This window comes from Moschus berezovskii, chromosome 4 (assembly GCF_049115385.1).
Source record: "Moschus berezovskii isolate FMDL1 chromosome 4, NW_MosBer_1.0, whole genome shotgun sequence".
NCBI classification, from domain to species: domain Eukaryota; kingdom Metazoa; phylum Chordata; class Mammalia; order Artiodactyla; family Moschidae; genus Moschus; species Moschus berezovskii.
Genome location: NC_142463.1, coordinates 43,629,894 through 43,656,395, shown reverse-complemented (window position 1 = coordinate 43,656,395; position 26,502 = coordinate 43,629,894). Strand labels below are relative to the sequence as shown.

The window sequence follows — 26,502 nt, the reverse complement described above, 5'->3', positions numbered from 1 at the left end:
AAGGAGAAAAGGAAAGATATAAGCATCTGAATGCAGAATTCCACAGAATAGCAAGGAGAGATAAGAAAGCCTTCCTCAGTAATCAATGCAAAGAAACAGAGAAAAACAACAGAATAGGAAAGACAAGAGATTTCTTCAAGAAAATTAGAGACACCAAGGCAACATTTCATGCAAAGATGGGCTCGATAAAGGACGGAAATTGTATGGACCTAACAGAAGCAGAAGATATTAAGAAGAAGTGGCAAGAATACACAGAAGAACTGTACAAAAAAGATTTTCACGACCAAGATAATCACGATGGTATGATCACTCACCGAGAGCCAGACATCTTGGAATGTGAAGTCAAGTGGGCCTTAGGAAGCATCACTATGAACAAAGCTAGTGGAGGTGATGGAATTCCAGTTGAGCTATTTCAAATCCTAAGAGATGATATTGTGAAAGTGTTGCACTCAATATGCCAGCAAATTTGGAAAACTCAGCAGTGGCCACAGGACTGGAAAAGGTCAGTTTTCATTCCAATCCCGAAGAAAGGCAATGCCAAAGAATGCTCAAACTACCACACAATTGTGCTTATAATTATCTCTAATTTTTCAGTTTTATGGATACCACCTGCACCTGTATTGTTTTGGGTTCAGTTCATTGTTTTGGGTAGCTCCCGGTAACTGTATCACCACAAAGAAACCTTCTGCCAATAATCTTTGTTCAATATTGTTATCTCTGACCTACTTCACAGAAGCCAAGGAGCACCGAGGGGGAACTTTTAGTGAAAAAGAGCAATGTTTGAGCTCCTGCTGGATCAATAAGAATGGCTTTGTTCTCTCAATGCCTAAAGTATCAGGTTAAAATTTCAAGATGTTTTATATGGCTTATTTAGAATAAATAAGACTTTGATTACAATATATTTTAATTTTTAAGCTTTATTACCATGTTCAGGGAATTCTTGGCAGAGAAAACTGGAAGCACTTGAAAGCACACAGACTAAATTACCTTTGTATTCACTGTAAGATTCGTCTTCCAGTTCACCATGCCAATCTCATGCTCATTTGCCACAGACACTCAGACTCTTTTTAATGTATTTATTTTTAATTGAAAGATAATTGTTTTATAGTATTGAGTTGGTTTCTGCCATATATCAAAATGAATCTGCCATAGGTATAAGAAATTGTTTTTGCTTTTGTGTTTCGTCTTGGAGTCCACAAGCTCCTTCCTACTCCATATTTTCTTACTTCAGTTTCTTCGGCTTCTTCTTTAAATCTTTGTAAAGCTGGTTTATTCTCATTGTTCAGACCTTAGCTCAGAAGGCTTTCTGACCACATAAGACAAAAAAGTTGTCCCTCCCTCACATTGTGCTCTCAAAGTACATATTGCTCTCTGAAAATGATGTCAGTGACATATTTATTTACTTGTTTATTCACTGCTTCTTTTTATCCGTGTGTAAACTCCATGAAGACCAAGGCCTTGCCTGTTTTGTTCATAACAGAATCCTTAGGGCTCAGAACAGTGCTAGACACACAGGCAGATGTTCAATAAATAGTTGTTGATTTAAATGTTTATTTTCAGAATGAATAAATAGTAATAAAGGTGAAATATATTTTCGGTTTCCAAAGAGGTATACATACATGCAGTTGGAACTTCACTGAATGTTTTTAAACCTAAAAACTTGCTACTTATTGTAATGTCCAAAATGTTTTTAAAAGAGTAAAATGAAAAATAAAAATCTTTTTATTTTCTTCTAAAGTTTTTCTTTTGGTTTGACATATTCAAAATTAATTTAAATTAACAGGAAGGGGAATACATCAAATAGAAATTAATTTTAAGTGGATTATACTACTAAATGTAAAATCCAATACTACTTGAAAAATCTGTAAAACTTAGAATAAAACACAGGAGTAAATCTTTGGGATTCTGGGTTAAGCAAAGGCTTCTTAGATGTGACAACAAATCCACAAGTGATAAAAGAAAAACAGGCATTGAAACATGTATATTATCATACGTGAAACGAATCACCAGTTCAGGGTCGATGCATGTTACAGGATGCTCGGGGCTGGTATGCGGGGATGACTCAGAGGGAGGATAAGGGGAGGAGGGAGGTGGGAGGGGGGTTCAGGAGGGGGAACTCATCTACATCCGAGGCGGATTCATGTCAATGTATGGCAAAACCAACCAATATAATATTGTAAAATAATTAGCCTCCAATAAAAAAAAATTAAGAAAAAAAAGAAAGAAAGAAAAACAGATAAACTGGACTTGATCACAAAAGATCATATTAGATTAAAAAGCTTTTATGCTACAAAGGACACCACCAAGAAAGTGGAGAGTCAGCCCACAGAATCGGGACAAAATATGCAAATTATATAACTGATAAGACCCTTCATCTAGAATATAGAAGAATTCTTACAATTCTATAATTAAAAAATAAATGTAACTAGCCAGAAAATAGCAAGGATCAAAATAGACATTCTCCAAAGCAGATATACAAATGGCCAATAAGCATGTTAAGGATGCTCAAAAAGCATGTTAAGGATGCTCTCTAATAACATTAGCTATTAGAGAAATACAAATCAAAACTACTGTGAGATACCACTTGACACCCATTAGTTCAGTTCAGTCGCTCAGTTGTGTCCAACTCTTTGTGACCCCATGAATCACAGCACGCCAGGCCTCCCTGTCCATCACCAACTCCCGGAGTTCACTCAAACTCATGTCCATCAAGTCGGTGATGCCATCCAGCCATCTCATTCTCTGTCGTCCCCTTCTCCTCCCGCCCCCAATCCTTCCCAGCATCAGAGTCTTTTCCAGTGAGTCAACTCGTCGCATGAGGTGGCCAAAGTATTGGAGTTTCAGCTTTAGCATCAGTCCTTCCAATGAACACCCAGGACTGATCTCCTTTAGAATGGACTGGTTGGATCTCCTTGCAGTCCAAGGGACTCTCAAGAGTCTTCTCCAGCACCACAGTTCAAAACCATCAATTTTTCAGCGATGAGCCTTCTTCACAGTCCAACTCTCACATCCATACATGACCACTGGAAAAACCATAGCCTTGACTAGACTTTTTTGTTGGCAAAGTAATGTCTCTGCTTTTTAATATGCTATCTAGGTTGGTCATCACTTTCCTTCCAAGGAGTAATTTCCTGGCTGCAATCAGCATCTGCAGTGATTTTGGAGCCCAAAAAAATAAAATCTGACACTGTTTCCACTATTTGCCCATCTATTTCCCATGAAGTGATGGGACCAGATGCCATGATCTTTGTTTAGGATGGATTATAATCAAAATACAAATACCAGATGTGAAGAATTTGGAACTCTCATAATTGTTACTGGGACTGTAAAATGGTGCACCCACTTTGGAAAACAGTCTGGCTCCTCAAAATGTTAAACATAGAGTTACCACATGACGGAGTAATTCCATTCCTAGATATATATCCCAGAGAAATGAAAGCATATGTCCACACAAGTCCTGTAAATATTCACAGAAGTATTCATAAGACCTAAAAAGCAGAAATAACAAAATGTCTATCAACTCGTTAATATATAAATAAAATACAATGGAATATTATTCATTCATAAAGAGGAATGAAGTACTGATACATGCGACAACATGGATGAGCTTAGAAAACATTGTGCTAAGGGAAATAAGCCAGTCACAAAAGATCACATGATTCCATGCATATGAAATGTCCAGAACAGGCAAATCTACATATAGTCAGAGCTATGTTTTTTCCACCAGTCATGTATGGATGTGAGTTGGACCACAAGGGAAGCTAAGCTCCGAAGAATTGATGCTTTTGAACTGTGGTGTTGGAGAAGACTCTTGAGAGTCCCTTGGAATGCAAGGAGATTAAATCAGTCAATCCTAAAGGAAATCAGTCCTGAATATTCATTGAAAGGAGTGATGCTGAAACTGCAGCTCTAATACTTTGGCCACCTGATGCAAAGAATTGACTCAGTGGAAAAGACCCTGATGCTGGGAAAGATTGAAGGCAGGAGGAGAAGGGCACGATAGAGGACGAGATGGTTGGATGGCATCACCAACTCGATGGACCTAAATTTGAGTAACCTCTGGGAGTTGGTGACGGACAAGGAAGTTTGGCATGTTGCAGTCCATGGGTTTGCAAAGAGCTGGACACAACTGAGTGACTAAATTGATGAGACAGAAAGTAGTGGTTGCCCAGGGCTGGGGGTTGAGAGAACAAGGAGTGACAGTTAATGAGTATGAGTTTCTTAAAAATGTTCTAAAATTAGATAATGGTAATAGCTGCATCACTCTGTGAAAATACTAAAAAAATAAAACCTTCGAATAGCACTCTTTAGATAGGTGAATTATATGGTATGCGACTAATTCTCAGTAAAGGTGTGTGTTTTTTTAAGAGTACAATGTAGGGGAAAAAAGGAAGTTTAAAATCAAGGGTATTAATCTTCAAATAAAGATTGAGGTGGCAAAACATAGAGAGTGTAATTTTTAGTTTTTGATAGCCTAAGTTTAGCAATGGCAACCCACTCCAGTGTTCTTGCCTGGAGAATCCCAGGGAAGGGGGAGCCCGGTGGGCTTCCGTCTATGGGGTCACACAGAGTCGGACACGACTGAAGTGACTTAGCAGCAGCAGCAGCAAGTTTAGCAATAGCCAAGACTTGCCATATTATATTTATCATACCATCCTCAGACAGAGGATTTGACATTTTCTTCATAAGAACCACCTTTATTGTTTTTGTTTTAAAAATGCATTATATACTCAAAGTATACCAAAAATTAGATTCTCTTAACATTTATATGATACCTGTATCCAGTGTCCCCAGAGTACTAGAATAATACTTTCTTTTGCTATAGGTGGTAGCCATGTAAGGATGAAAGACTTTGATTCCTCTATCATGTTACTCACAAGTATAACAGGTCAGTGCTCAGGCTGTGAGATCAGACTGTTTGGACTCTTCTGGGCAATGTGAATTTGGGAGAGGCACTTAACCATAGTTTCCTCAAGTATAAAAGGGGAGTAGTAATATTTACTCCATAGTGTTGTTCTGAGAATTTAAGGAAATGACTCATCTAAGGTATTCAGCGCAGTGTAAAGTGCATAGCAAATGCTCAAACTGTAGTCCTTGTCAGTAATTATTATTAGAATATAGCAACAGTAACAGTGGGTTGAGATCATTTAGAAATGGGTAAAAACAAGCTGTAATGTGGTTGATAACTGAGTACTAGCTTCCTAAAAACAAGTGAGGGATGGAAGGAGGTATACTATTCCCTTTATCAGTGTCATTAACATTAAGCAACTATATTGTATATTCAATCAAGACACTTGGCTAGTTTCCAGCATTTATTGCTAGAGGACTCTAGAGAGCTTGTTATAGATAAGGTTGTAAAGTTGCACAAGTATTTTTCAGAGAACAATATGTGATTCAAGCACTGCTACAGAGAGTTGATATTTTAGGATACATTTCTAATCAGTGATATCTTATAACTTGACAGTTTACAACTCCCGCCTTTCAGTTGAATAACAGGTCTGCCAAGAAATCTCCTTTTCCTTCTCTCTTGAGGTTTATTTGGCCAATATTTTTTCTATTAAGAGTAGTAGGAACTTTTAAATATTCATAAAGAAACTAACTTCTTAGATGGAAACATTTGCAAAAATAATTACATATAAAATAAAATCGATTGTCAGATGTAAAAGAATTGGAATTTTGATCTTTACTTGTATACTTTAAAAATGGGCTTTAAAACTTCTCTGGAATCACCAAAATTCCAGGAGAGACAAAAGGGAGAGAAGGAAGTTGAAAAATGCTAAGAAAATTGATAGCCATACAATTTCATTACATATAGCTTCTTTTTAAGTATTCTTGTTGTAAGAATGCTTGCTGGTCATAAAGATCTGTTTGAAGAAACCAGAAACCTGTACCTAGAATAAAAATGACTAAGGACAGGATTGCCCCACTCCCCAGACTGTGGTGGTGGTGTTTAGTTGCAAAGTCCTGTCCTGACTCTTCTGCAAACCCATGGTAGCAAGCAAGGCTCCTCTGTCCATGGGATTTCTCAGGCAAGAATACTGGAGTGGAGTGGGTTGCCATTCCTTTCTCCAGGGGATTTTCCTGACCCAAGGATTGAACCTGCATCTCCTGCACTGGCATGTGGACATGTTACCACTAGCCACTAGGGAAGCCGTTCCAGACTGTGGTAGGAGTGGGTAAGTTACTTAGTCTCTTTGTGCTTCTTTTTTCTCATCTTAAAAAAGCAATAATACCTTTCCCACAGAGTTGATGAAAGGATTAAATGAGATTACATAAAGTGCACCAAGTACATAATAAAACATCAAGTTTTAGTTCTTGATATTGCTGTGGCAGAGGCCAGAAAGTGGCAAGAAAAGGAGCTGTAGCAGATGTCTCAAAGACGCAGATATTAACAAACCCTGAGAAAGAGTTTGTTAAAGTATGGTGATCTTCCGAGCTATTTTCAAAGGGGCATGAAGAGTATGATCAAAATCTCCTTGTCCTTTGTCTTGGTAAAAGTCATAAGAGACAGAGCTTATGGAAGGAGATAGGGTCTGTGTGTGAGATGGGGGAGTGTGTGTGGCAGGGGCTGAGGCCACAGAGAAATACCTGACTTTAAGGAATAGGGGCTGTATTTGGAAAACCACTAGGCTTGCTGCCACATGCCTATAATATGACTTTTATTTTCTCTGTTAAGGAAGTGAAGTGAAAGTCCCTCAGTCGTGTCTGACTCTTTGCGACCCCATGGACTATATATAGTAAATGGAATTCTCCAGGCCAGAATACTGGAGTGGGTAGCCTATCCCTTCTCCAACAGATCTTCCTGACTCAGTAATCGAACTGGGGTCTCCTGCATTGCAGGAGGATTCTTTACCAACTGAGCTATGAGGGAAGCCCTCCCTGTTAAGGATTTGATTTCAATTCTGCTCAGAAATCGATAAGATTACATTCAGCCATGTTACATACCCTGCCTGACATACAACAACATTTCAGTCTTATTAAACATTGGAAATTAATTCATATTGATTCATTTCTATCAGAAGGCAGAGTCTGGATTAAAAAATTGATGTCAAGTGTCTCACAGTGGAGTTAGAAGACTGGAGTTAACGTCTGGCATGTAAACTTTTACAGAGTGAACTTGATAAGTCATTTCAACTAGGAAATGGTTTCACCTGTGAAAAGGGAAAATTATTTACCTAACAAGTTGTTGTCGACATTAAGGTTATTCATAGTACCTGGAACATAGAGATGCATTTTTTATATTCTGCGTTAATAGAAAAAGGTTTAAAATTTACGATAATACATTTATCCTCACGGTGTTACCAGTATGCTTGAATACGCATGACACTCTTTTAGTGGACTTTAATATTCTCAGCTAATACCAATGCGAATTAAAGACAATTCTTTGACATATTTCTCTCCCCTCACTGTACCTCTCAGCACATCACACATTCAGATGCTCTTCAGATAACATTTTAATGTTATTTCTTGAGTACCTTTTCAGTTCAGTCGCTCAGTCGTGTCCGACTCTTTGCGACCCCATGGATCACAGCACGCCAGGCCTCCCTGACCATCACCAACTCCCAGAGTTCACTCAAACTCATGTCCATCGAGTCGGTGATGCCATCCAGCCATCTCATTCTCTGTCGTCCCCATCTCCTCCCACCCCCAATCCTTCCCAGCATCAGAGTCTTTTCCAGTGAGTCAATTCGTCGCATGAGGTGGCCAAAGTATTGGAGTTTCAGCTTTAGCATCAGTCCTTCCAATGAACACCCAGGATTGATCTCCTTTAGAATGGACTGGTTTGATCTCCTTGCAATCCAAGGGACTCTCAAGAGTCTTCCCCAGCACCACAGTTCAAAAGCATCAATTAACACCCAATCCCTGACTTGCCGGGAACTAATGTCAGTCTAGACTCTAGAAAGTGTTTCTACAAACAATGCCTTTTGGAGGTTTTCCCAGTGTCTGGCTAGTGCTGCACTGCCAGGAGTTAACAATTAAAGCACCGGTCGCAAGACGGCATTTCTCATCCAAGAAAAGCGCGCAACACTCACTTTGCTAGTTCAAGTTGTCTTTTAGATTAATTCTGCTGCTCGAGTTCAAGTCCCCGCGAGAGGAAGCGTATTCCGCCTCACATTAAACAGAGACGCTTCGATTCATTAGTAGGTCTGCAGGAGGGCAACTCCAGCAACTGAGCAGCTAGGGATTTGGAAGAGAGCGGGTTCCGCTTTCGCGAGGCCAGTGAGGCACCTCAGCAATCTGCCAGCCCTGGAAGTTTGTGTGTCTCCACTTGTAAGACTGATAGTCACCTTGACCCTCCCGGAGAGGTGGGGAAAGTTAGTCCTGGGCCGGAGGCGGGGAGTAAAACCGAAGACTGAGAACTTTCGCGAGCAAAACACGCCGTCACGTTTTCCTGTTTTCAGCGCAGCAAGAGACCCAGAGTTTAAGGGTGGCGATAGCAGGTGGCAGGACTCCGCCCACCACCGCGCTTCTCGGTGAGGTCCCGCCTCTGAGGCGCGCGCGAAGAGTTGTTGAGCCGTGTATTCTGGGAATTGTAGTCCTGGTGCCGGGAGTCGCCTCAGGAAAAGCGACTCTGGCCTACAGATCCCGTGGTGCCGTGCGGCGCTGGCCGCTGCCGGATGTGTGCCTAGCGCCGGAAGAGAAGACAGCCCCCCTCTCTCGGCCCGGCCATCTTGTGGGAAGAGCTGAAGCAGGCGCTCTTGGCTCGGCGCGGCCCGCTGCAATCCGTGGAGGAACGCGCCGCCGAGCCACCATCATGCCTGGGCACTTACAGGAAGGCTTCGGCTGCGTGGTCACCAACCGATTCGACCAGTTATTTGACGACGAATCGGACCCCTTCGAGGTGTTGAAGGCAGCAGAGAACAAGAAAAAAGAAGCCGGCGGGGGCGGCGTTGGGGGCCCTGGGGCCAAGAGCGCAGCTCAGGCCGCAGCTCAGACCAACTCCAATGCGGCGGGCAAACAGCTGCGAAAAGAGTCCCAGAAAGACCGCAAGAATCCGCTGCCCCCCAGCGTCGGCGTGGTTGACAAGAAGGAGGAGACGCAGCCGCCTGTGGCGCTTAAGAAAGAAGGTAAAGCAGTGGTAGAAGGTGGGAGACACCCGGGATGGAGGGAAGGAGCGAGGAGACTTGGGGCTAACACTCGCTTCTGGGGCTCCGAGGGTTCGCGGGAGACTTGGCCACCGATATCCCCGCGTTTCCTTCAACGCGACAAAAGCCAGGTCCTGCGAAGGTGCTCGGAGCGTGTAAGCCCAAGTTCAAACCGCCACCTGCAAGGATACTGGAACCAGCCCTTCCCGCCTCAGGTCTGAGCCGAGAAGCGTGGTCGGGATCCTGGCAGGCTGTTGCCTTCCCGCCGGATTCCTCGGCGGGCGAGCGCATGGACCGAGGCTCGGTGAAGGGAGCCACTCCTCGGAGCACTTGTAGTGAAGCGGGTAGCGGGGGCTCCCCCCTCAGTCTGCTGCTCTGAGGTGAGGTTGTCTCCTTTAGGCTCCTCTCTTGCCGTCTTGTCCCAGCATGGCGCGGGGTACGCCCGAGAAAGAGGGTCGAGTTTTCTGCCTACGCACACACCCCCCGTCCGCATGTTCCAACCTCTCGGATATTGTGGAATAAGCTGCCGTTTTAGGTGCACACGTGCTTTATTGTCCACCCCTCGCCCCCTCAACTGTTACAAACTTAATAACTTGCTGGAGTGAGTCAAGCTGTTGGGAGAGGAATTTGGCCACTCGGGATTGACCAGAAGCGGGAATTCTGAATGAAAACGTGTTGGCAGGAAATCCTGGAACTCGTTCTCGAGTCAAGATCTTTTTATCCACCCGGTCGAACCCCCGCGCGCCCCCGCACGCAGTGCCTCGTGTGGTGTGCCCCTGGCCTGAGCCTCGTGGCTGTCACAGCGGTAGCCACCGCAGAGTCCTTTTGAGTCTGTGCTTTTTCTCCCCATGTGCGTGAAGCATGGTCGGGATTTCATTGGCGGCTAGTAGCTGCTTCCAGGTCATTGTAAACTTCGCGGGATTGCCTTGAACTTGGTGTTTGCACTCTCCCTCATTCCTGGTTTCTCTTTGGTGGTGGGTGAGAAAGCATAGCAGTGAGGAGTAAGGAAAAATCTCAAAGATCCTAATTAATTAGATGTAGGACCTAAGCTCTGAATCATAGAGATTACCTCTGTGTGTTGAAAGTTGAAATTTTGCCACGTGCTTCAGAAAGGAGTTCTTGGCTTTAGTTGAATTTGATAGTGTTCAACTGATTTAAAAATGAAAACAATTGTGTTAGGTTTTCATTTAGAATTGTTAAGAAATATAGAGAACTTTGTGAGGCTTGGGATGAAGAACCTAGGTGGTAAATAAAACAATTAAAATTACAGGTTGGAGAGGGAAGCACAGGTTGGAGTATTAGAAAGCATGCATCTTTGAGGCTAAATACTCAGCTAGTCTTTATAGCAGGCTCTATAGGCTGTAGCACAATGTAATAAATCATTTAATTTCTATGTTAAAGAACACAGACTTGTGTAGTCATTTAAACTGTGCTCACATTTACCTCCTTTATCACACTAAGTCAAAGAAGGTACATGAAAAAATGGAATCTGAAGTGTGTTCACTCGTTTTGAATGTTCAAAACATGAGGTGTGCTTTAAACCCCTCAGTTTGATCATAAAGTCCGTTTATGAAATAAACTTTTACCTGGAACCTAGTATTTTAAATTATAAAGTTATTTCATGTATTTATAAGCAGGATTGCATTTACCATTCAGTGGGCTTCCCTGGTGGCTCAGAGGTTAAAACGTCTGCCTCCAATGCGGGAGACCCGGGTTCGATCCCTGGGTTGGGAAGATCCCCTGGAGAAGGAAACGGTAACCCACTCCAGTATTCTTGCCTGGAGAATCCCATGGACGGAGAAGCCTGGTAGGCTACAGTCCACGGGGTCGCAAAGAGTCGGACACGACTGAGCGACAGAACAGAACAGAACAGTCTTTCCTTGGGAAAATTTCCATTATTAGCTATCAACATTTTCCTTAGGTCAGCATTTCAGAGCACACTTAACCTTAAATTGGCTAAAACACAGGTTATAAAAATGTTGAATGAAAAAAATTCATTTTGAGAGCCTACTATGTAGCAGTCGTTTCTGGGCATTAGGGAACTATAGACCTGTAAACAAACTCCTGGACTCTTGTAGTTCGAAGGATTGTTAACCTGATCATGTGTTCTGTGCCTTTGAATAGAGGTCCTGGCACAATCCTAGATATGCTTCAGGTAGGTATTTACTGTTTATATTCTATGAATTTTGTAGTTTGTCTTTTGCCCACTTGAGGAACTTGAAAATTGACACCACTGAACATCAATAAGGTCTATTCTCATTTGTTTTTTAATGTTGAAAGCCTGGAATATAGTGAAAAATCTAGAGACACATTTTAAAATGTCAATTGCTGGGTGGATTTGTGAGTGTTTTAGATTCTGTAAGCCTGATACTGAATATTGGAGTAGGGAAGCAAGCCATTGTTCATTTGGGTGTGTGAGGCTTGGATATTATAAGAACTGGTTCCGTAGCTCCACCCCATACACTACCTCTGAAGAAATTTTTTTTTAAATGCCTTGATGTAAGGTCTAACATTTGTGGTCTGTCCTGAGAGTTTGTGTGGAACGGACCTTAAAATTTCATTTAAAAGGTTGACATTTACCGTTTGACTGCAAGCAGCTGAGCAGTTGGGTGCATCTTGGTGGTGGTACACTTTCTTAGAAAGAACCGGAGTGAACCAGCTTAATATCTTGTTGTGAAATCAGTTCCTCAGGTGACTGTCAGAAATTGAGGTGTGGGAATTAGAGCATACCTAAAATTTTAGTCATAAATTTAACCATCAGTCTACTTATTATTCTTAAGGCCACCATGGGGGCTTTTGGCCTTTGACACAAACAGAAAAAAGGTAAGGAAGAGGGAAATCAGTAAATGCTTCAGCCATCATTTAGTGTCACAAGTTTCTGTTTCTTACATCTTGCTTAATTTGTGTATGTGGTTTTTAAAGATTTTTTGAAAACGTAATAAGAGCAAATCAAAAAAAATTTCTCTGTAATAATAGCTTCTGGTTGCATCACACATTTTAAGTGTGTCTTAAAATTAGGTGTGGTATGTGTGTATATGTTTACATATATACACACATATATATATAAACTGCAGTAGGAAGAGGGTTAAGTAGCTATTTTCAACCTGGAGATGTAATCTTTTTAAAAATTCTTTATTGAAGTATACTTCATTTACAAAATATGTTAACTTTCTTCTGTACACTGAAGTGATTCAGTTATACATGTGTGTGTATATAATCTTTTTTAATATATTCCCTTATGGTTTGTCACAGGATATTGAGTATAGTTTCCCATATTATACAGTAGGACCTTATTACTCATTGAATATAATCTTAAATGGCATTTGCTTTCCCTTCAGATTTGTAATTTCATAAAATTATCAGTCTTTTTACTCTTTTTTCTTCTTCAGATTATGTAAAATAAAATAATGCCTTCACTGTTGGTGTGTGTTGTGTTTTTTTTAAGGGTCCTTATCTGGTGATTGTGTTGGTTTGCTTGACTATTATTTGTAAATGGCTACTGTTATTAATCGTTTTTACTATATCATTTGCTTAAAATTTCTTTGAATTTAGAATTTTAAATTAAGAGGTGGGCATCTTGAACAGTGAGAGAAATAACTAAATGACTTCCAGGTCAGTTACAGAGAATGCTTTAGGGGGAGAAATGGTTTGGCAAACTAAATGGAATTTTGAAACAAGTGTATTTAAATAGAAATTTTTCTGAAGTACTTCGTTAAACTTCAGAGGTGCCCAGTGTTAGCCTTTTTCAACAGAAAGTGCTAGTAGTGGACTTAAAGAGTAGTATTTTTTTTTTCTAACAGTCTAGGCCTAAATGTTTTGTGTTGCAAAGATGATTTGCTTATATAAGTTTTGTTTTGTTTTTTAATCGTTTTAGGAATAAGACGTGTTGGAAGAAGACCTGATCAACAACTTCAGGGTGAAGGGAAGATAATTGATAGGAGACCAGAAAGGCGACCACCTCGTGAAAGAAGATTCGAAAAACCACTTGAAGAAAAGGGTGAAGGAGGAGAATTTTCCGTTGATAGGCAAGCTTGTTTCTTAATCTCTTCATGTATTGTCAGTTTATAGACATACATCTTAACACATATAAGTTGAGCATAATTGCCAGGAAGCAGTGTGGCTGATTAATTTTATCAGTTTTTTCAGCAGACCCTGTGAGTGTGTGTTATTAATGACAATTTGGTTACAGTTTTTGGTATTCAGACTTAGATTTCTTGTAGTGAAACACTTCAATTATGCAGGTTAGATGTGTTTATTTTAATTTTTAATATATGAGTGAATAGCAGTTTTATTAGATTATAATGTGAAATGAGTAACAGTAGAAGAGTATATGCATTAGTAGTAAATGAGAATGTCAAAATAATTTTCTTACTGTGGGGAATTTCCTAGTTCTGATTCCCTTTAACTGTTTAGAAATAGACTATTTTGAATTTTCTAAAACATATTTAACAGTTGGGATACGAGCCAGTAAATATGTTCCTGTATTTTTGAGTCTTTGACTTTCCCTCATTCTTTTTTCCAGAAACCTTAGAAGTATATAATATTTTTCATTTGTTGTAGACCAATTATTGACCGGCCCATCCGAGGCCGTGGTGGTCTTGGAAGAGGTCGAGGAGGTCGTGGACGTGGAATGGGCCGGGGAGATGGCTTTGATTCTCGTGGCAAACGTGAATTTGATAGGCATAGTGGAAGTGATAGATCGTAAGTCTTATATTGGTTTTTATTATACTTTAGTATTTGAATCTACTTCTTTAATAAAACAAAATTTGAATTTCTAGAACTAAAGAGTATTATGTTAACTCAGTTTTGTTAGTTCTTTTTCACATTACAGTGGCCTGAAGCATGAGGACAAACGTGGAGGGAGCGGATCTCACAACTGGGGAACTGTCAAAGATGAATTAACGTTGGTATTCCAGTTTTTTAATAAATAATTTTAATGAAATTGTATAGTTTACTTTTGAGGTTTGCTCTTATTTCTGTTAAATATTTACTTGTCCTTGGGACAAGAATGGATGCTGTCATCTCAGCTACTTCCTTACAAGATGATGGGTGATTTTTTTTGGATATGTTAGGGTTATAATGTGTCGAATGACCAATTTTCCTCTGTTTCAAAAGTATGTGATACTTTTCATAACGGTGTATCACTTTGTTATTTGAGTATTCTGCTATTGTATGTTTCTTATTTTATAATTCTTATTCTAGCTATTGACCCTTTGGTGATTATAAAAACTTGAAAAGCTGGTGGGGCTTTATTTTAGAACTGCTGCCTTTCTACTTTTTGAGTAATGTGTTTGAGCTATAACATGGATCAGTATATATTTTAAAATTATTTTCTTAGTGTTCTACAGGGGAGTAAATTCAGTAGGAAAAAACTGGGAATGTGAGAATTTTAAAATACTTCTGTATAAAGACTCTTTTAACTACATGTAAATGGACCTAGATGCCTTTTTTTTCTTTCTTTCCTTAGAGAGTCCCCAAAATACATTCAGAAACAAATATCTTATAATTGCAGTGACTTGGAACAATCAAATGTGACTGAGGAAACACCTGAAGGTGAAGAACATCCAGTTGCGGACACTGAAAATAAGTAAGTGATTTTGTGTGTGGTGGTAATGCTTGAGCATTGCAATGTTTGGGGTTTACCAAAAAAACAATCTATAGACTTATGTTGTTAAATATTTGCTTTTTAATAGAGACTTTATTGTACTCCATTCTTTCAAATAGTAGAGGAGTACTTTACACATGTAGATGTTGGGCTGTTTGAATTTGCCATTGGCATCTTAAAAAGATAAGGGAGATAATGTATTTTACTAAAACCTGTTAGCCCTGAGCACAAAAATTAGCTGTTTTAACCTGAGAATTATTTGCAACTCATAGTTCAGAGTACTTTGGACTCTATAGCTGTACACATTTTATACTGAGACAGTTTAAAATGAGAAAATGTGACTATTAAAATTGGTTCCTCCATCTCTTTGAAGGTTTTTTCCGTTGACATAGAATGTGGAATACAGCATTATTGGCTTGTTTTAAAATGTGTGAGGAGAGCAAAGGCCAGAATATGTAACGTTTCACTAGATTTCTTATTTTTTGAGTTTTTAGGTACAAGACAGTTTTGAAATTGTTCAAGGCTTGGAGAGTCTTAAAGTCTCAAGTTATTCTGGTAGAAATAGTTTTATGCCTTCCTCTGTCTTCCATCAATACAAGCAGAAGTTATATGTCAGTCATTTCTTTCAGTGTATAGTTTAAAGTCTTGCATTGCAGATTATTTAGGTGAGTAATTCTTAATCAAGGCATAATCAAATCATTTAGGGAGGGGATGCTTTTCTAAATTCTTTTTCTCCAGAATTGTTCTTAGAGTGAAGCACTATTAACGATTAGAAAGTCATATTTAGTGGATTTGCTTAAATAAGGAATAATAATTGATTTATTATTAGAGAAAATTACTATTTTTAGTTATTACTAAAAATATGTATATTTTTTAGTTACACTATTAGTTATTTTCGTTATTACTATTAGATAAAAATATATGGTGTGGAGTGATGTGTTGAACTTCGTTTTATTTTATATGAAACTGAATATTTTGTGTGGTAAACAATGGAATAGGTAAGTTAAATGGACCTTATACAACACTTAATTACTTTACAAAGCTCAGCACAAATATTGTTCCGTTAGTGAAGAATCTTCATTTAGTTAAATGAGTAAATATTTAATTTGTTTAAATATTTAAACATATTTAAATCACTTTAAGAGTAATCTGCCAAGATTATAACTGTTTATACATACAAACAGTTATGAAAGAGATATATTGGTATTGATAGAGTATTGGAAGCAAATTTTAGCTCAGTTCCCAGGACTGAAATTGGGGTTCTAGGTATTGAGCCTAAAGACCATGATGATGACATTAGCTTACATATGCAAGTGTAAATGTAAGAAACACAGTTTTGGCTGAATTTGATTGATTCCTTTAAGTATAGTTCTTGAGTTTTTCTTGTTTCATTTGATTCTTAAACAACCCTTGAAGGTAGATGTCATGGTTTCATGATGTGATAAATGTATGCTGAGTTCTTTTCTTGACTAGGTTACAACTTATGAGTAACTGGGACCTTTTTTCTATCTTTAGTTTTCTGATCTGCAAACTGATGGGGTTGGACTTGATACTTAAAATTGCATCAATTCAGTATAAATTTGGTCTGGGGAGTTTAAGATGAGATTCGTCAAACAGTAAAGAATAGCATGTATGGGAGTTATTTGAGCTCAGAGGCTAACTGAATCACCTACTATCTTTGGAAAGAAGCAGTGCTCCTAAAATAGCAAACTTGTTTGGTGACAATTGAAAATTGAGATTAAATAGTGAATTCGTAGGTACGTTTTATTTGTATAAAAAGGAAACAGGATACTTTATAATAGTTATTAGAAATAACACAATTTGGTATTAAGTATTGAAAAACAGTATTTTATAGAAAGTTCCATTACTAGTGAAACTAGTTTCCTATTCATGTACACACTGGTTTGAAAGTTTGAGTAAGTATAAAGATTGGATTTGTAGAAATTAAAGGTTTGCTTTAAATGTTATAAAAATGGATGAGAGAACAGTTCTCTTATATTCTTAAATATAAAACTTGGTTGTCATGGGCAGCCTAGATGATTACCTTCATGTGTGTTATGAATTACATATTATGGAAATTAAAAATGTGTTTTAGCAGAAGCTAAATCAGATTTCAATCACATACTGTAAGTTTTAAAAACAGTAGTGTGGTTTTAAAAAATGTGTTCTAGGTTTAATAAAGCCAGTTCAAGATTGTGTTACTGATAGATGATCATTTAAGAGTTTATGAAGATGAATTGTATGTTCCTTCGTTATCCTTATTTTCACTGATTCAACAGTGAATTCCTGGTCTCTACCAAGTCACATGTTAGCCATTGGGTTACAAAGAAAACTGATTCTTCTGTCCTTGGATAATCTAGATGATTACCAACCAGCTAAGGTTGGTATTTCCTCACTTAACTTATAAGTTCTGTGATTTTATGAGCCCCCTACCAGGTGTAATACTGAAACATCTTCACACAGGGAGAATGAAGTTGAAGAAGTAAAGGAAGAGGGTCCAAAAGAAATGACTTTGGATGAGTGGAAGGCTATTCAAAATAAGGACCGGGCAAAAGTAGAATTTAATATCCGAAAACCAAATGAAGGTGCTGATGGTCAGTGGAAGAAGGGATTTGTTCTTCATAAGTCAAAAAGTGAAGAGGTAAAGTGAAGTTTTGTGGTGTTTGAAAATGTTCAGATTTGTCTTGAATTGCATATACAATTTTTGTTTTAAAATTTCACATGGGTAATCTGTTTATAAAGTCTTACATACGATTATTTGAGACAGATATTGCCCCCAAAGGAAAATAAACTTTTCATTATGATATATTCTTAAGAAATTATTCTTTTAAAGTTGTAATCTTTTCTAAAATCTTACTTAACTGGGAGTCATTAAGACTTAGGTTGAAAGGTTGGCATTTTTTATGTGGTATAGCTTTAAACTGTCTGCCTATGCCATATATAAATAATATCCAGGAATCTTTAGTAAATCTTCACTGAAGAGTAATAGCTTGTGAAGACCAGAGAATTTATGAGTTTCCTTTCCTTAGGAAACAAAGCAACTAATGAAAATACTTGAGAAAGATGCGTGACTTTTGATTTGGTAGCTTTTAAGTCTTGGGGCACACATTCTTAGGGGACTATCCCACTGCTTTATCTTTTTAGGGTTTATGTAAGTATGAGCTTTTAGTCACAGTTAAACTGAAATGTTATGAAGGCAACCTATAATTTAAAAAATACAGTAAAATCTTTCTACATTTTAATTTTCTAAGCAAAAAAATAATTGTGAAACAAGCTTGGAAATATTCTGCACTAAAATAGAAGTTTAGAGATGATTTTTTAAACATGGGCATCATGAAAGTAGTATAAATGAGACAGTCTTGTGTCATTTCCTATCGGTAAAGAAAAAACATTTTGCTTCATTAGAATGCTTTGGGTTTTTTGGTAGTTCTTGCTGGTAAAGTTGCTTTGTGTACCTGTAAAATCCAAAGAGAATCTTGATTTAAAGAACCATAGAAGTTCACTTTGGGGGGAATTATTCATTTGAATTAATTATTAAACTGCTTAGGATAATGTAAAAAAAGTACTTTGGTACCTTTGAGACAATTATTCATAAGTTTTTGGGGGTCCCAATAGAACTTTTCTTCAGAACAGGACACAAACATGAAATACTTTGATATAATTTTAGATTATATCATTATCATTAATACCCTGCAACCTCTTTATGCATTTTATAGACATCTGGTTAAGTATCCCAGCTTTAAGTATTTTATATTGAGCTTTTCGGAAATAATTATTACACAAGGTGATATATATATAAAATTAGAATTTTATGAAAATTATAAAATGTGAAATTAGTTATGAATAACCTTGAAACCAGGACATTTTCATTATCAACCACTTAGAAATGCTTGGAACCTCATAGTTAGGCTGCTTTTGTGATGTTGTACTTGGAATCTGGCCTTATTGGCATATATGGCCTTATCACTTGAATACAGATTGTCTCTGATGTAAAATTTTTGGGTTTGTTTTTTTTTTTTTGCTTTTCACTTTCAATACTACACTTAATAAATTACATGAGATATTTAACACATTATAATAAAGGCTTTGTGGATTTGTTTTAGATGATTTTGCTCTCCCGTTGGGTAATGTAGATATCCGCACATTGAAGGTAGGCTAGGCCAAGCTATGATGTGTTCGGTAGGTTAGGTATATTAAATGTATTTTGGACTTAAAGATAATCTGGGGTTTATCAGGATGCAATCTCATTGTAACTTGATAACAGGTCTTTAAGTTTGTTGTATACAGTGCTTTGAGTACTCTCTTTTCTTTTATTATGCTTACCTTCATCTTCACAGTAAAAATGAAGTAGTTAGGGAAAAGAAGACACTTTTTTGAGAAATGGAGAACTGAATTGACAGCTGAGACCAAATTCTTATTTCCTTAATTATTGCACAGTGCTATAGAAAAAAAAAAACAACCCTGTAAATTGATCCTGGTAGTTTACTTGAAGATTAGGGATATAACCTGAATATCCAGGCTTCCTCTTAATTACTGTAGTAATACCTTCAGGATTGTTGTCAGTAATATATCACCTTAAGCTTTTTTGCTTCTTGCTTTAGAAATTTGTAAATGGTTTTAACTAATAAATTGATAATGTTGTTTTGCAATAGCTAACATTTAAAATCAGACACTTCACTTATGTCATTGACTTATTTGCTAGTGATTTTGTATTTTAGGCTCCTTTAAAGTTAATATTTTTTAAACATTAAAATTAATATTTTTACATTAAAAAATTGGAAAATATTTTTTAAAACCTTTCTTTTTAAAGAAAGATACAAAAGGGATGTAATTTAGTTTGGGTATTAGATGATTAAAGGAATGAAAATCTGTTTACAAATAAAGAATTTGTACTTGAAAAGGTAATTATTAACAGTTGTAATACTACAAGATGTTTAGAATGAAATACCCTTCAGAAAAGAGGATTATACATATATTTAGAAAAATTAAAACATACTTTAGGATGTTTCCAACTAGAAGATTAAAACCCATTCTCTGAAATGTACAGAAGAAAATCAGGCATTAAGCAGTGTGAGATTGCTTGGCATTTTTGCAGAGTCTGTCATGTGGCTTGGGATCTGAATTTCACAAACATGATGACTTCATTTGAAAGAAGATTCCTTTGGTAAATTTAAGGCATGGTTTTATTTGTGCAGTTTTTGAAGGTTGTTTATGTAACATGTTTCACTTGAATCTGTAGTTCTCCAGTTTATATGAAAGAACATGTTTAAATATAAACAGAAAAGCATTTTGAGAAGTCTATACACAGTTTCTTCCCCAAGTCATAGCTGGTATAGAGCAAAAGTTCTCTTTAAAACTTAATGAAGAGATTCAGTAATGTCTCTAACAGAAATATATACCATCTATCTAAAAGTCTTCATCAGAGGTTCAGATTGGAATCCTAATCTGAAGGGCATATTTTCAATGTATTTATTCATCCCTGATGGCTCAGAGGGTAAAGAATTTGCCTGAAGTGCAGGAGACCAAGCTTCTATCCCTGGATCGGGAAGATCCTGGGAGAAGGAAATGGCTACCTCTTCAAGTATTCTTGCCTGGAGAATCCCATGGACAGAGGAGCTTGGTAGACTACAACAGTCCATAGGGTTGCAAAGAGTCAGACACGACTGAGCAACTAACGCTTTATTCATACTTGACTGCTAAGGATTATAATTCAGTAGGTTTGAGATGGGGCCCAGCCACTTGAGTGTTTGTGATATAATCAAGACTTGCTAGTATCACCTATAATTAAAGTTAAGGGAATACGAAGTGTAGAAAAGTGATAGGAATTCTTCCTGCTAGATGACTGTAGCTGATCCTAAAGCTTGCTTACTACCTGTTGCTACATTTTTCCACACAAAGGACAGGTTGTAGAAAGCTCATTTAGAAATATTCAACATTACTTTCCTATTAATCAAATCACCCAGTGGCCTTCATTTGAAATTTTAGGCTCACGCTGAAGACTCAGTTATGGATCACCATTTCCGGAAGCCAGCAAATGATATAACATCTCAGCTGGAGATCAATTTTGGAGACCTTGGCCGCCCAGGACGTGGTGGCAGGGGAGGACGAGGTGGCCGTGGGCGTGGTGGACGTCCAAACCGTGGCATCAGGACTGACAAGGTAATTTTAAGACATGTTCTACCTCAAGTTGTAAGTAACTTGAGGGACCTCTTTTGATGGATGGCTGACCTAACTCCTTTTGGGGACATAAGTAGGAGAAAAAGGTTGGCATGCGTTTAAGAAATTACATTTTAGGTTATATTTTTGTTTAAAGCACTTAAATGACTGTATAGTGCTGCCAGTGGTTAAGTTTATCACCCTTTATTGAACACTTAATTTAGTGCTTGTCATGGTACTGTGCTTTTAAAAAAAAAAAATCGCATTTTATAGAAGATGAAATTCAGGTGCAAGGAACCAAGGTAATTTTTTGGTCTTTGTCTACCTGAAGTGCCAGATATCAATAATTGTCTTGACAAATCTTCACTGCTTTTTAGAGCTCAGCTTAATAAAACCTTTGTGTCCGATATATAATTGTGTGACACTGGTTGGTTGTTGATTCCTATTTTGTTCATGAGAGCTGGTCTCTTAGAGTTGGGATTCATTTTTGTCCTATTTTTTGTGATTTCCATTGCCTTGCACTGTGTGTGACACAAAACGAATTTTTCTGAAACATTTTGCTAGAAGCCCTAGTAATTGGTAGTTTTGAATTCTGATCTGCTTGATCCCAAAGTTCATGGTTTATTGATGAGATATTATTAAAGTATTAGTGATAATTTGAGTTAGTTCATTGTGTCTTACAATCTATTTCAGAACCAACCATAATGTCCTGAATTCTCAACATCTGATAAATTGGCACCCCATCTGCTTGATTGAGTCTGACATGTTTAATTATAGTAGTAACTTAATCTAGATTTTATGGTCACCCATAACAGTGTAGTGATATTTTGTTTTTTCCCTCTGTAACATGGGTTCTTTCTAAAGGCCAGTATTGTGTATATGGATCTTTTCAATACTTTTTTGTTTTGTAGTTTGTATTTTGACTGTAAATAGCCATTGAGTTTCTTCCTACCAGTTACAAATATGCTGCTTAAATAATTGGTTTCTTAGCCTGCTTTCATTGCCATTCTCATTATTAGCAAGTGGGGAAAAGAAAAGAATATTGAACAACAGTGAATCCACATACGTACCTTGTGTGAATCTACTAGTGTGATTTGTTAGAAAAACAAATAACCCATGGTGTCACTAGGAGTTTTCTCAGATCTTGATAGAAAATTCAGGACAGGGCTCATTGCAAATATTTGTAGTCCTGTTTTTTGTTTCTTTAATTTTACTGGAGTTTATGATGTTGTATTAATTTCTGCAGAGTGGATCAGTTCTATATACACATATATTCACTTGTCTATATACACATATATTCACTTATTTTTAGATTCTTTTTATATATGGGTTGTTACAATACAGTCAGTCCTAATTAGTTACCTATTTTATATGTAGCAGTATGTATATGTTGATCTCAGTCTCGCAGTTTATTCCCCTCAAGTCCTATTCTGATCCATAATTTTACCTTTTGAAAGTAAAAGCTTTGGCATATTTTACTTATTGTAATAAAACTTTGTGGGTTTTTTTTTTTTTTTTAAAGAATCTGTCTAAATGTAGACACTGGAAGTGTATTAATAAGATTTGAGAATCATTAATTTTGCTTGTTTCTTTTTCAGTCAAGTGCTTCTGCTCCTGATGTGGATGACCCAGAGGCATTCCCAGCTCTGGCTTAACTGGATGCCATAAGACAGCCCTGGTTCCTTTGTGGACCCTCCTCTTTGAGGCTTGCATGCTTAAGGATCCCAAACGACTAAGAAATTTAAAAAAAACAAAAAACAAAAAAAAGACTGTCATTCATACCATTCACACCTAAAGACTGAATTTTATCTGTTTTGAAAATGAACTTCTCCTGCTACACAGAAGTAACAATATGGTAGTCAGTTTTGTATTTAGAAATGTATTGGTAGCAGGAATGTTTTCATAATTTTCAGAGATTATGCATTCTTCATGAATACTTTTGTATTGCTGCTTGCAAATATGCATTTCCAAACTTGAAATATAGGTGTGAACAGTGTGTACCAGTTTAAAGCTTTCACTTCATTTGTGTTTTTTAATTAAGGATTTAGATGTTCCCCCATTACAAACTGGTTTTAAATATTGGACATAATAATATCAGTTTTAATACCTGCTTTGCATTTTCACACATGGTCAGCTGGGACATGTAAACTTTGTCAAATTTTATGCTGTGTGGAATACTAACTACTTTATGTATTTTAACTTAGTTTTAATATTTTCATTTCTGGGTATAAGGTCTTTTTCACTTCTCATGATAGCTGTTATATATGCTAAATCTTTATATACAGAAATACCAGTACTTGAACAAATTCAAAGCACATTGGTTTATTAACCCTTGCTCCTGCATGGTTCATTAGGTTCAAATTATAATTGATTCAATTTCAATTATATTTAAAATATCACTTGCCCATTTTAAAAATCAGTCTAGACACCTTACTGGTAAAAGTTGTTCAAGCTACTTGTTGATAGACACGTACTGTCAAGTGAAGTAGTTTTATGGGTGTTGGATTTTTCCTCCTCCAGTAGGGTGGGTGGAACAAGTTAATCTGGCTAATGTGTTTACATTTAAACTACTCTGTAAAGTAAGTGGCCGCTCAGTATGATTTGTATGTGTGAAAAGTCCCAAAATCAAAATTGTACATGCATAATCAACCCTTTAACTCTTCCTTGTTCTAAAGAAACCAAAGGGCACTGGTTAGTATGGTAAGGTTGGAAGTTGTTAATTTCTGGGATTTGGAAAGTGGACAGCTTTACTTTATAAGGTTGGAACAGCAGCACCATCCATGAAATGAAAACCAAAAATTTTACTGTTTCCAAATTTCCTCTATTGCTATTAATTTTGGTCTTAAGTTGATTCTGTAGAAGGTAACAAGTATCTTTTTACCTCTTCCTCTGTTACAAATTAGGGTAATAATGAATTCTTTGATCAAGAGCATCACCACTTACTAAAACATACACGGAGAGAATAATAAACAGCCTTTCTAGGATTTTTTTAAGTCTTCTGCAACATTGATTAACAGGAAAGGGGCTTTATTTTCAGATTTAAAGATCTTTTTGTCACTATTAGTAATTTTCTATCTATGTGGTAATGTCCAATTTTAAAAATACTTGATATAAGACATTAAGTCATAAAATGTCTGTTTAGCTCATTAGTTTTCCCCTATACTTCTAAAGGAGAAACCATACAGTACAAGAGTTACGCATTGGGATTAGATTAATTGATCTAGTGACCTACTAGTTTGACGTTTTAGGAAGGAGGTAATTGGTTTTTTAAATGGTGGATAAGCTTGTGCTGGTGTTTTGGATCTTATGATGCTGAGCATGTTCTGCACTGGTGCTAATGTTAAACATAATTTTATATTTACAAACGTATCTGCTACCCAGAGGCAAGTATTAATTTAGTCCATATGGACTATTGACCCCTCTTGAGATTGCAACATACACATTCCTAAACATCCCCCATACATAGTGTGTTTAAAGTATCTTAACTCATTTTTGGACACGAACATGTAATAAACCTGATTTCTAGCAACATAGAAAACACCTATTAAAAAAACAAGTTCTACTCATTGTCAGCATTGCTGGCATTCTGTCACTAGAGAATACACAGCAATATCTGGTATGTTGCAAGCTTTCAAGATAGCCTGGATTTTAAAAGTCAGTCCATTAGTTGTATCTGATGGATGTAAATTTGCCTCCTAGTTCACTTTGTGTCACGAGCTAAAACTGTGAACCTAACTTTCTCTTATTGGTGGGTAATAATTGAAAATAAAGATTTTATTTTCATGCTCACTTCTTAAAAGTCATAAAAGCAATCAAATAGGAGCCTATTTATCGTCACGTGTCTTCTGACCTATGTGTGTACCCCCAAGGGTAATGTTCATATTTCATTTTTTCACAAACAGGCTTGTTTATATGGAGTGTTTGTTACCCTAGTCTGTCAAATAGCAATTGGGAGAGTACCTATTTTAATTATAAAGTTTAATTCTTGTAAAATGAATTTCAAGGACTGACATGACAATTGACATTTCTTGTAGGAAACTCCCATGTTTGAGTGAAGGTTATGTTGGGGGTTTGTCTTTTCACAAATGAGGTAATAATGGTTGATAGAATGTTCTAATGAACTTCTGTCTTGATGCTTTTAAAGTGAAATAGTGGTACAGTTTATATTTTCTATTAAGATATTTTCAGTTTACATGGAGATGATGGAGATAAGGTCTCTTATAGTTAAATATTTTGAGACCTTTGTGCAGTTATGAAAGATTTTAAAATGTATCACCAGGCATTATACATCTAAGTTACTTTACTCAGTTTCCTTTTAAAAAGTGGAGGCAGAACATATCTCGAGTTGCAAATAAGTAATATGTTTGGGTGTTTTTGGTGTTTTATGGAGGGAGAATATTAGGTATTTGTTTTTATTGTATTTTTCTAATTGCTATAGGTGGTTGGAAATAGCAAGTTTTTGTTATACGCTTTTAGGGAGTTGCATAGAAAGTCTGAATACTGTATATTAGGTTTTTTAAACATATCTTTAAGAGACTAACATACGGAAAGAACCAACAAATATCAAAGGGTTAAAAAAAACTCAGAAATGTGGAGCTGCTAGAACCTGAATGATTCTGACTTTAAGATCATTATCATGTATGCTAGTGGACATCTAGAACATCTATCCTAATAAATTCTTAGGCTCTTGGGTGCCTGCAACTCTGCTTTATAAAGAAAGCAATTAAATGCTTAGAAAATAGATTCTAACCCAGATGTTTGTATTTCTACTGAAATAAATAGAACACTTAAAATCTAGTAACAAGTAAAATCCCTCATCAGATTTTCAGACCTGATGAGCTAAAACATTGTAAAATTGTCAGATTTTATCATTGATCTGTATATCGTCAACTTTCAGAAATTTGGGCTCATGATTTTTTGCTCAGTCTAGGTTTACCTCTGACATGTTCTTTCAACTTGAGAATCGATATGATGATCAAATATGGGGGTTATATGAGAAATGATTGAAATGTGATTGAGAGGAATTCATTAAATCATTAATGTAAGGAAAGGTAACCTAAAGTATAAGCTTGATTTCAGAAAGTGATTAGGATATAAATTATTAAAACCATTAAGATTTTGTCCATGGTGGGAAGTGCTAACACTGGAAGTGAGTATCATTTAAATTAGTGCTACATCTAAGCCAGAGGTCAACAGATTTCAGCCTGTGGTCTGTTTTTTGTACAGTTCCTGAGCTGAGAATGGCTTCAGCCTTTTAAAAGTGGGCGATGTATATAGTCCCCAAAGCTTAAAAAGTGGTCCTTCACAGAAAATGTTTGCTGACCCTTGGTCTACACCATCACTTAGGTCAACATACGAGTTCTTTTTAAAAAGTTACAGGTTCAGATTAAATCGCCCTATATGGGAAGTTGTGAAATTTGAAGTGTTTAAAAATTTTTACTTCACCTCTAATCAGAATAAGGGCAAGATATTCAATAGCTTTTTAGTAAAGATTTATTATTTTTTTAGAAATTATTTAGTTTGCACCCTAAATATGATTCTGAAAGCTGTTACGGAAAGTATAATTTGCTAGACTAAGACACTTAATGGCATGGTTACAGGTTTTCACATTTAGTGGCAATTATCACTTAATGATATCTTTCTGTTGTGCTGACT

At 36.9% G+C, this 26,502-nt stretch overlaps 1 protein-coding gene across 4 annotated transcripts; it reads left to right on the top strand.

Annotated features, from left to right (window-relative positions):
- The first annotated feature begins 8,640 nt into the window (after positions 1-8,640).
- On the top strand, positions 8,641-24,636 carry SERBP1 (SERPINE1 mRNA binding protein 1). Of its 4 annotated transcripts, none has more exons than XM_055401491.2 (8): positions 8,641-9,068; positions 12,961-13,111; positions 13,647-13,787; positions 13,918-13,989; positions 14,554-14,673; positions 17,155-17,332; positions 20,677-20,850; positions 22,446-24,636. In XM_055401491.2, exons 1-8 carry the CDS (start codon positions 8,756-8,758, stop codon positions 22,500-22,502), a joined length of 1,206 nt encoding a protein of 401 aa, XP_055257466.1. In that variant the 5' UTR covers positions 8,641-8,755; the 3' UTR covers positions 22,503-24,636. The 4 variants fall into 4 exon arrangements, with proteins under 4 accessions (XP_055257466.1, XP_055257465.1, XP_055257468.1 ...); XM_055401490.2 differs by having other exon boundaries at positions 13,900-13,989; XM_055401493.2 differs by having other exon boundaries at positions 8,642-9,068; positions 14,599-14,673.
- Positions 24,637-26,502: the final 1,866 nt, after the last annotated feature.